The sequence below is a fragment of the Pagrus pagrus genome, assembly GCF_965226575.1.
Source record: "Pagrus pagrus genome assembly, chromosome: 22".
NCBI classification, from domain to species: Eukaryota; Metazoa; Chordata; class Actinopteri; order Spariformes; family Sparidae; genus Pagrus; species Pagrus pagrus.
Window position 1 is genome coordinate 23,732,758 of NC_140204.1, and position 11,130 is coordinate 23,743,887.

General features: G+C 46.4%; 1 protein-coding gene across 1 annotated transcript; it reads right to left on the reverse strand.

The window, feature by feature from the left end:
- Positions 1 to 2,771: 2,771 nt before the first annotated feature.
- LOC311251349 (uncharacterized protein) lies at positions 2,772 to 6,520 on the reverse strand. The gene is made up of 2 exons (XM_084343727.1): positions 6,047 to 6,520; positions 2,772 to 3,123 (listed from the first exon to the last, which is right to left on the reverse strand). Exons 1-2 carry the CDS (start codon positions 6,333 to 6,335, stop codon positions 2,975 to 2,977), a joined length of 438 nt encoding a protein of 145 aa, XP_084199853.1. The 5' UTR covers positions 6,336 to 6,520; the 3' UTR covers positions 2,772 to 2,974.
- Positions 6,521 to 11,130: the final 4,610 nt, after the last annotated feature.

Below are 11,130 nucleotides of genomic sequence, written 5' to 3' on the forward strand. Positions count from 1 at the left end.
AGTTAGATATTTTGCCGTCACAAGTGCCACAGCTAGGAGCCGATGCCACGATTTGAGCTTGCCCTTTCTGCTGTCTTCTTTGACCCGACTTTGACATTTTTTGCGAAGCAAGTTCAATTTCTATGATAATGAGCTTCATAATCAATCAAAACTACACTTTCTCAAACACAATTACGTCTGATAAAAGTTTGGTGCTGAGAGCTCAGTGAAGTTTTGACTCGCCATCGTGGTGGAATACACAATAATCTGATTCAAACTTTATCAGATATATTTTATTTGAATATTTATTTTTGGTCCCGAAAATTCAGAATAAAATATTTTGTAACTAAGTGTGCTCTATACAAGGAAATTAATGTAGGCAGAGCCTATACTTACAATACATAAAGTGCACATCACAAAGCAACCACAAGATGGCAACATAGATAATACAAGGATAGATTTAATTGGCTTACATGATGTACAGCAGTTGTGGATAGCTTCATCCTAGAGTTAATTGTAAATGTCTTTTATACCCAGTTTGGCTTTACAATGCATGACATTACACAGTGATGATCAACAGATGGTATGCTTTATGAGTTCATCCTCAAGTTTCAAGTTTTTATTGTCAATTTCTCCACATGTACCAGACATACAGAGGAATCGAAAAGACGTTTCTCACTATCCCACGGTGAGAGAAATAAAGTGCACAAGCACAACAGATGAAGACAGACATTTCCTAACTGTACTGTTCTCTCTATGTGTTTTGCTCTTGCGTGAACACAGATCAACAGCCAGCCAAACTCCTTATTCAAGAGCCAGGAAGTGAGCGGGCTCGCTCCTTTAATATCTTCTCACACATAAGTCATTTCTGACAGCATTGAATTCGGTGTAAAACTAGAAAAGAAAGATACAAAGAAAATGTCTTAATAAACAGCCCTGTAAATATCGGCTCAAGTATCAACTGCTTGATATGAACTCAACAGGTATTAGCACAGCAGGCTAGAAAAACAAGGCAAATTAGCAGGTAAGTATAGACACTGCTGTCCCACAAGCCACGACATTATACTGCTACTTTTATACACAAAATACACATAAAGGTCATTAACACATCTTATCAAGCCTGTAAACACTGTGTAACACTTACAACCATTGCTTTCTGAGAGAATAACTGCATTGATGCGGCCGTGAGACGATGCGCACACGCTTTTCCTCGTTTACGTTTCACTTCCTACTTCCGGTTAGTCGGGAGATTTTCAAAATAAAAGCGCCACAAATACATATAAAGATAGAAAACAGTAAATTAACATTTCAAAATCATTTTGAGTGTCTTTTAAACATATTAAACACATTCAGGGCAGAACACTCCCCGTCTGGCATTTACTGATGCCACTTAAGACTTAACTGTCCTGATTTGACCTCTGGCTTTCCTTTGCCAGGAGTAAGACCACCTCAGTGATAGGCTTTAAGAATGTCTTTACTTTGTCATGTGATGATGTCCTGACCTCAACTTTGCGGACCTTCCCATCACCGCTTGGACTGGTAGATGTGACCAGACCCATTGGCCACTCATTGCGGGGGGAATCACTCTGTTTAAGTAGCACAATGTCTCCGACTTCCAAGTTGCGACATGCTATGTGCCACTTATGCCTTGTGTTAGGTTTAACACTAATAAAACACACACAAACAGACACGGACTCAGAGTTTGTCTTTCTTTGCAAAAGGGAAGTACAGGTGTCAGCACTGTAAGTCTGATCAGCAGTCTTCCAACGAGCTCTCCCCTGTGCATAACTTTTTATTCACAGACAACTGGGCGTGATCGTATATCATTGGTGTAACACAGAGCACAGAGAACAACTTGTTGAGTAACTTGTTGCTAGGTGAAAGTGGCAGATATGTAAATGTCCTGTGGTCAAGCTCTCCACAGATTTCAGCATAACAGAATAGCATAAGATTTAGCTAATCAAAAACTGATAATATATTTCAGTCAGGACCACTTTGTCAAAATAATCTTTATTTATTGCACAAGTTTCATTTGGCGGTATGGTACTGTTCTGGGACCCCCTGCTCTTCCACGCGCTTGCGTGGAAAGCCTGAGGCAGGAAGAGCACACCTTCCTGCCCTTCACGAGCCATCATGAACGGCATAAGCAGGGAGCGCAGCAGCAAAGAAAAACCCAGACAGAGCAAGATACAATACAGATACAGATACATACATCTTACAATGGTAAGATCATAATAGATGACGGGAGGCGCTGGGGTGGAGGTGGGTTGCAGAAAGCCAGCAGAGGAAGCAGCAAGTGAGGTCGGGCTAGAGCAGTTTAAATAGTGCGCTCTGAATGCAATTTCCCAATGGAAGTGGGCACAGGGAGTCAGCTGAGCCGTCAGCTGATCTGCTCCGTGTGACAGCTACGCTGTTGATGCTGATTAGAGCTTGACGTCGTGACCTGCCAGAACTAACGCTACGCTTGATTTCAGTCAGGACCACTTTGTCAAAATAATCTTTATTTATTGCACAAGTTTCATTTGGCGGTATGGTACTGTTCTGGGACCCCCTGCTCTTCCACGCGCTTGCGTGGAAAGCCTGAGGCAGGAAGAGCACACCTTCCTGCCCTTCACGAGCCATCATGAACGGCATAAGCAGGGAGCGCAGCAGCAAAGAAAAACCCCCAAAACGACCACACCGGCAAATCCTTGGACCCTCTTGCTACAAGAAATGTTAGGAGGCTATCTGAGTTGAGAATAAGTAGCCCATTAACTAACAAATAAGCCAATTCATTACTCCTCGGCTTGAACAATAAAGAGAGCCAGACGTATCCTATCATGCCTATATGTTTTATTATCCTGATATAATTACAATAATTGGCTCATGGCTTTTTGAGCATCTAGGATGGCTCCATCTCCAGGACGCAGATAACGTTCATAAGCAGACGAGGACCATCTGCCCATGGCTTTTAGGGTGGACACGGGAACGACCATTGCTGCTGTTGTTGCTGCTCCTATGCGGAACGAATGAGCCGTGTAGCGTTCTGGAGGGAAACCACAGAATTGGCAGAGGAGACGGAGGCGAGAGGTGAACCAGGCTCGTGACAGGGGTTCCCCTCCCTCCGCGATGAACAGCGGTTCCTGTGGGCTGGCTGGAGCACGGCTTTTCAGATGGCGGACCATAGAAGACAATGGACAAAAATCAGAATTAGTTTGCGAAATTGGGACTGATATTCCCCTTCTGTCTCTATCAGTTTTTGAACGTTTCAAGAAAACACAAAAGTAATGGCTGTGGACTGTTACATCGCCTATGGTGAGGTCTTGAGAGGGATCAAAAGATTGTGAGCGTGTGGTGAATTCTCCACACCTTAAAAACCCATAAAAGGCTGTGAGGAAGACAGTTTCTAACAGTGAGTCTGTATGGACCAAAGCACCCGTTCCTTAAGTGAGTGATTAATTTGTGCAAAAGTGGAGGAGTGAAAGGGAGACGAATGTCATTGCCTTGTGGTTTCTCTCTTTTAAAGCCGTTTAGCAGGAGCTTAATGGATGGGTTCTCTAGCAAGCTGTTGGTGGATGGATCCAAGCAGCGCAGGTGAAACTGAACACCTGCGAGGAGGCCTTTGATGGAGAACGGCTGCAGTTTGCGGGGACTCAAAACAGTGAACCAGAAAAGCACATACAGTGGGAATACTTATAGGAAGAATTGCAACAGAAAAAGTGGAACAAAATGCGGTGAAATAGGACCATGCAGAGTCATACGATTTTAATGTAGATTTTGCTAAACCATTACGCATGTAGTGAGCAGCTGACAGCATGTATGACTGCATGGAGGTGTCTAATCTAGCACCGTATGGCGGAAAGGAGGGCAAGGCAGGCTGGATGGCGCTGCTTCTGGACACAGTCTGTGGAATTTCTGAAATTCAAAACGAGACAGTGCATCAGCAATCTTATTATCCAATCCTGGGATGTGAGCTGCTTTAATGATGAAGTTCCCCAGCACGGATGCCCAAGTAAGGCGTCTTACAAATCTGTTAATTAATGGTATGGAGGAACGTCCTTTGTTAATGATGTGGACAGCTGCTTCATTGTCACAAAAAAATATTATTTTCTTCCTGGACCAGTGTTTCCCCCAGAGAAGACAAGCTACTACGATTGGGTATATTTCCATTAGGGCAGAAGAAGAAGCACTGGCTGGTAGGGATGACAATTCTTTTGGCCACGCATCAGCAAACCACTGGTTATTAAAGAAACCCCCAAAACCCACGGAAGGAGCTGCGTCGGTGAATAACCTAATGGCCGAAGAGGATTCGGTGTTGTCATTATAGAAAAAGGAAATGCCGTTCCATTTTTCAAGCAGCAAAGACCAGAACCGGAGCTCTGATCTGCACCCTTCATCAAAAGTTACTGTGTCGTGTAGATTTTCAACTGTTTTTGAGAGGTCGAGAAGCCTGGATATGAAAGAGCGGCCCTGAGGAATCACGCGCATGGCGAAATAGAGATGACCTAGCAGGGAGAGCAGATCTCTTTTTGAGATGGTTTTTGAAAACTGTTCCTTTATTATTTCCCTAATGCGATTTAATTTCTCGAGAGGCAGGGAAGCTTGCATGAAAATGCTGTCCAATTTAATACCCAGAAATTCAATGGCTTGGAAGGGACCTGCAGTTTTTTCCTCGGATAAGGGGACTCCTAGATTTTTAAAGGTATCTTTAAGTGTGGTGATAGCATGATCTGGCTTGGCATGAGCGTAATCTACGAGCAGAAAATCATCTAACAGGTGAAGCACGAATGGCAGCTTACAGTTATTTAACAGGATCCAGCAAAGGGCTTCTGACAACGTGTCAAAGATTTTTGGACTGCTGCGACACCCGAAGGTGAGCCTAACTGCAAAATACAGTTTCACTCTCCATTTAACGCCGAACAGATGCCATTGAGAGGGGTGTAAGGGCATAACCTTAAAAGCGTCTGTGATGTCGGCCTTTGATAACCACGCACCTCTACCTGCTTGTTTGATGAGCTTAATGGCATCGTCGATTGAGGCATAATACAGAGAGAAAGGCAGTAGTGGAATGAGGCTGTTAACGCTTTGGACTCCACCCTGATGAGGAGCGGATAAATCAATGATGAGACGCTTTTTGCCGGAATATTTCCGGGTAGCAACACCTATGGGGTTGATGCGCGATACAGGAAAAGGTGATTTATCCAGAGGTCCGATCATGAAACCTTTCCTAACTTCTTTCTCCAGTAAAGTGTCTACTATTTCAGGCTCTTTCAGAGCAGACTGCAGATTACTACATGTATGAGACACTTTAGGCAACCACAACAGACCAGCCATGAACCCTTGAACCAGTCCAGTTAACAAATAATTGACAAAGCAGCGGTTTGGATGCTTCCTTAAAGCCTTCCCCAGCTCAGCCACGTTGACTGGGGTTGAAGGTTTTATTTTCTCTTTTCCTTCCTCAGGAAGCGGGTACGTCTGGGGCACACTGACTTTGGATGCCCGTCCCCACAATAGCTGCAAGCATGGATATATTTACAGTTGACAAATTTGGATACATTTTCATTGAAATTATGGCACATTGGAGTCCAGAAAGGTGTCACCTTATCCTCATCGGTTTTTGAGCCTGCCGGCGGATGGGCTATGGCCACAGCTTTGGGGCACATGTTGGATGAGTGCGAGAAAGAACAGCAAATGGAGCAAGAAAGAGCTTGGCGGCCAGTGCAGTGCCTACTGATTAGCGCCAGGTCGACCACAGACCAGTCCAGCCTTTGGTTGAACCTCTGAATGAACATAGCAGCCCTGGCAGAGAATGATTTATGGTATTCGTAGAACAGAGTTCCACCGTATGACATGGCAAGATCGGCAATGATGGAGAGATAAGTGTCCAGTTCAGCTCGACGGGATGGATAGACTTCACAGATAACATCTCTGAATACACCAAAAGCAACAGTGAATTCTGCTAGTGTCAGAGTCTTTGCAAGTCTAGGATCGCTATCCTTCAACATCACAGACACATCACCACAATCTACCACACGCTTATCACTTACATCTGAGCACAGCAGGATTTTGACAAGATTGACGTCATTACCTGCGAGGATTTGGCTTCTCAGGTTGCAGGAGATGGCAGCAGCAGGAGGGTAGAATGGGACACCGCTGGAGATTGGGACTGCACTTCCCAGAGTTCTGCGCGGGATTGAGATGCCGTCGAGAGGTGTAGGAGTGACGTCATCGGCCCGCGTCGAGGAGGAAGCAGCCGGTTCCCGGGGTGTAAACACGGCGGCCTGGAGAGGAGAGCATGAAGCGGTCGCGGCCTCTAAGGTCTGGATCCTGGAGTTCATGCTGGAAAGGGACGTCTGAATTGAAGACAGCGCTGCCATGATGGCCTCGTTTGCCGGAGCTGCAGAGGCGACTGCCGAAGTCGGGGCTCTAGCTCTTTTGGCCGGCGGGGCAGCGGCTGGCGTCGGAGTGACTGCTGAGTTCCGGGAGCTGTGATTGCGTTTAGCTGTGGCTTTTCGAGGAGCGGAGACAGGATGCTGATCGAGGGGTGGAGGTTGAAACCCAGCGCAATTTAGGAATAAAGCGAACAGTTCCTGGTGTGACGCTCCGACCGGAGCGGTAACATTGTTGGCAAACAGAAACTCCAGCAGCTTTGGAATCGGCCAGTCGTGGATCAGTGGAGCATCTGTGGCGTTACCTTTGCCTGCCAGGCGAGAGCTTCGACGGAGAGAAGGAGCCCTCTCATCGTCGTCGATGGCTTCCTCTCTTTCAAAGTTTTGCTGAGCCTCCAAGATACCGTCACTTTGCCACGGGTCCTCATCATGGACGGAGGGCGACGACATCGGGAGCAGCAGGGTGAGTAAGAACACGAACAGCGATGTTTTCTTCATACGGTTGTTTGCAGAAAGCCAGCAGAGGAAGCAGCAAGTGAGGTCGGGCTAGAGCAGTTTAAATAGTGCGCTCTGAATGCAATTTCCCAATGGAAGTGGGCACAGGGAGTCAGCTGAGCCGTCAGCTGATCTGCTCCGTGTGACAGCTACGCTGTTGATGCTGATTAGAGCTTGACGTCGTGACCTGCCAGAACTAACGCTACGCTTGATTTATTCACACATAATTCCAACATTTCCCTCCTGTTTATCAGTTTTGAACATGCTGTTTCATCAGAGACTTACTTGTCATGTATCATGCTTTAAGTAAGACCGTCATTATGCTTGTTCAGAGTGATACTTTCTTACTCCCACATGTCACACAGCAGTGCAATCATCCTCATACTCACATCCATTCGTCTCAGCTAGATTAAGTAGCTCATATTGGGCCTCACGTCCTTGTGCTAGTAGCTGCATCTGTACAAAACTTCTAGCAATCATCTTCTCAAACATGGAACGCAGGCAGGGAATAACACATGAAGCAAATAGACAGAACAATACCAGGATCACCAAAACAGGAGCCAGTGCTTTAAGAAGTATGTGCCACCAATTCCCAGAGAAAAATCCTGAGAACCAGTCCATAGAAGGGGTCGCTCCTGGGGTATTGTTCAACACATATCGCTGGAGGTCGGTCAGATTTTGCAAAGCTCGGTGAATGTGTCCTCCATCACTGAGTCCATCAGGGATGTAAGTGCAGCATGTCTCTCCCACGATTGCACACACTCCTCCCTGTGAGGCTGTCAATAGGTCCAGCACGATCCGATGTTGCATCACCATGTCACGTATACTCCTTTGTTCCTTGGCCAGTGAGCTGCCCAGGCTTAGAGTGGTGTTGATGTGTCTCAGCAGGGCATATCTGTTGATTTCAACGTGGTCACGTACGTATCCTAGTCCCACCATTGGGACCAGGCTCTGGCCGAATTTGGCTCCTCCTGACCAGATGCGATATGCCCGGGGGACGTCCTTAAGACCGAGGTTCATACTGCGCCTGCTGCGGTGACGGTGATGGGGGTGACTGGGTATTGTTTCCAGGAAGATAGAACACGTGGTCTGATAATGATACGAGTGCGCATGTGCCTCCCCATCCTCGTGGTAGAGACGGATAGGCTCTGTGTCCGCAGAGCCAGTACCAATCAGCTAACACTCGTGTACCATTTGGTGTAGGGACCACGCGGGAACAAAAGGTGATGTTCTGGTATCCAGGTGTGGGTCTCCAGCTCATGTCAGACTTACATTGTTTCAGTCTTTCGGTTCCGTTAGCAGCACAGTTGGCTTTGGTGAGACAGCCCATGCATGCAATTGGATTCAGTGGCGGACAAAAAGAGTATGTGTGGTTACACAGATGGACTGGAAGAGTCCCCACTTTCACAGTTCCATTTCCTTGCACACACTTGTTCAGCTGTCGTGGTTGGTTAACCCTGGCAAGGGTTCGCTTATCTGTGGCCATGCTAGTAAGTCTGTGCTCCCCGAGCAGTTTTCAGGTCCTCTGAGGGGGGAGACACTCCAGGTGATGTTCAGCGGCTCAGAGTAGTTGGCGTTGATCTATGATGCTCTAGTGTGGCCAGGCTCATGAGGCAGTGAGTTTTTCTAGCTGTGGTGTTGTACGGCCACAGCCCAGGAGCAGCAGTGGATACTGGCATGTGTGTGCAGACATAGCAGTTCGTCCTGTTGTTTAGGTGAGCGGTGGTGTTCATGAAGCTCCACCATTCATTGGTGGCAAATCCATGTGGGTAGTGGGTGTGGCGTGCGTGCTCACCTGACAGCTCCCGTCGTCCGACTGGAGGCTTTTCTTTTTCTTTTCGCAGGAGCCACCACACCAAGAATCCTAATAAGAGTAGTGCAAGAAACATCACACTACACCATAACTCTCTGCACCACATGCGGCATCGTCGTCCTCTCCCTCTCCCTCTCTGTCCACGTCGGCGGCGTCGGGTTGGATCCTCTGGATTGTCCATCTCCATGTTCTGCATCGTACACTCTGGTGACTCCTATTAGAGTAGGGATCAGTTGGTTTCTTCACTGGGTTTGAGACACTCGTGTTTCTATACAACAGAGCCCCTTTGTAGCCCAGACTTCCCCACTACTCCGGTGAGTCAGGGAACGGCTGCAGTTTACAATGGCTGAGGTGGATCCACGTAGTTCTCTCTGCAATCTTGACTGCCGTTGGCGTGGTCAATAACACTTGATATGGTCCGTCCCAGCGTGGACTGGACCAGCACTTCCTCTTTATGACTTTCACGAACACCCAGTCGCCTGGTTTCACCTTCTGGGCATTCTGTGAGAGGGGAAGAGAATCAGAAGGCAGTAAATTTGCATTTGATACTTGTTGCTCTTCAAACAGTTTCCTCATGTGTTCAGCTAACGTTGTTTCTTCAACAGCTTTCTGTATGTCTGGAGAGAAGGATGGCAGTTTAAAGGCTCTGCCATTCACTATTTCAAATGGTGTTAATCCTCTCTCTGTAGGTGTTATTTGCATGTACAGCTTAACTAAGTCCAGGCATTCTGGCCAGGGACGCTTAGTTTCTTCCATACACTTTCTCAGTCTTGACTTAACTGTACCGTTCGTTCTTTCCACTAGGCCTGCGCTTTGTGGGTGATAAGCACAGTGATTTTTCAGATGTATTTGTAGGTGTTTAGCCATCTGTTGCACTATTTTGTTCACGAAATGGGGACCATTGTCACTGTATAGTGTTTCTGGGATGCCATGTTGTGGCACTATGCTTTTGCATAGAGCTTTTGCTACTGTTAGCGCATCTGCATGTTTGGATGGGAATATTTCTACCCATCTGGAAAACGCATCCACTATCACTAGACAGTACTTGTAAGGCCCACTCTGATTTAGTTCGATGAAATCCATGTGCAGGGTTTGGAACGGGTATTTTGGTGCGGGAAATTGTCCTCGCTTTGGTCTTAGATTGCCCTGTGGGTTGTGTTTTATGCATATCACACATGATCTGCAGAAATTTTTTGAGAAGGTGTTAAAGCCATAAGTAGTAAAGTGTTGATGTACTAGGTCTATCATCCCTCCTGTTGAGACATGGCAAGGCCCATGGCTCAATATTGCTGCAGCTTTAAATAAGCTTTGTGGAAGGACGTGTTTGTTATCAACAGTATATAGACCTGTGTCATCAACTGTGGCTCCTTGTTTCACCCACATTTGTTTCTCAGTGTCTGGCGCCACCAGTTGCATATCTCTTGTGACTTCCTGTGTTATAAGTGAGGAGTCGGGTGAGACAACATAGATGTCTGATTTACCAAAACTGCCTGCTGCTGCTGCTTTTGCAGTTTCGTCTGCCAACCTGTTACCGCAAGTGACACTATCAGTGCCTTTTTGGTATGCTGCACACTTACATATAGCTATTTTTCGTGGCAATTGAACTGCATCTAAAAGAGACATTAGCAGTTGTGCATGTGTAACTGGTTTTCCTGTAGACGTTATCATGCCTCTACATTTCCACTGTGCAGCAAAGAAAAAGATAGTTGAAAATGCATACTGGCTGTCTGTGTGGATCGTAATGTCTTTTCCAGTGGCCAAAATACATGCTCGTGTCAGAGCTATTAGTTCTGCAGCCTGTGCTGAGTGTTTTGGCTCTATTTGTTTAGCTTCCACTACAGTGTTAGGTAGTTGAGTAACAGCGTAGCCTGACCTGGTTTGACCTTTTTCGTCTTTAGAACATGAGCCATCTACAAACCAAACATCTCCATAGGAGAGGGGCTTATCAGTTAAGTCCCGTCTCGGCAGATGTAATGCTTCAGTTTTTTCAACACAGTTATGTGGCTCGCCCTCCTCTGCTGTCGGCAGTAGAGTGGCTGGGTTCAAGGTTGTGCATCTTTTGACTGTCAAATGAGGTTGTGATAGCAGCACAGCCGTGTAAGATAACTGTCGTGCAGGAGAAAGGAATGTCATCTTTGCCTGCAACAGTAACACATCAACTGCATGAGGAACTAGTAACATTAGCTCATGGAAAAGTACAACGTCGGCAGACAGTTGTACTGCCATTGCTGCTGCACATATAGCTTGTACACACGGTGGTAGGGCTGCTGCCACAGCATCAAGTCTTTTTGAGTAAAACGCGACGGGTTTCATTTTTCCCCCGTGTTGCTGTAACAGTACAGATGTCATAAACCCCTGTCTACAGTCCACTGTTTGAGTGAACGGCTTCTCATAGTCAGGAAGCGAAAGCACTGTAGCTGACATTAACTCCTTTTTTAATTTTTCGAAGGAGTGTGTGGCTTCCTCAGTCCATTT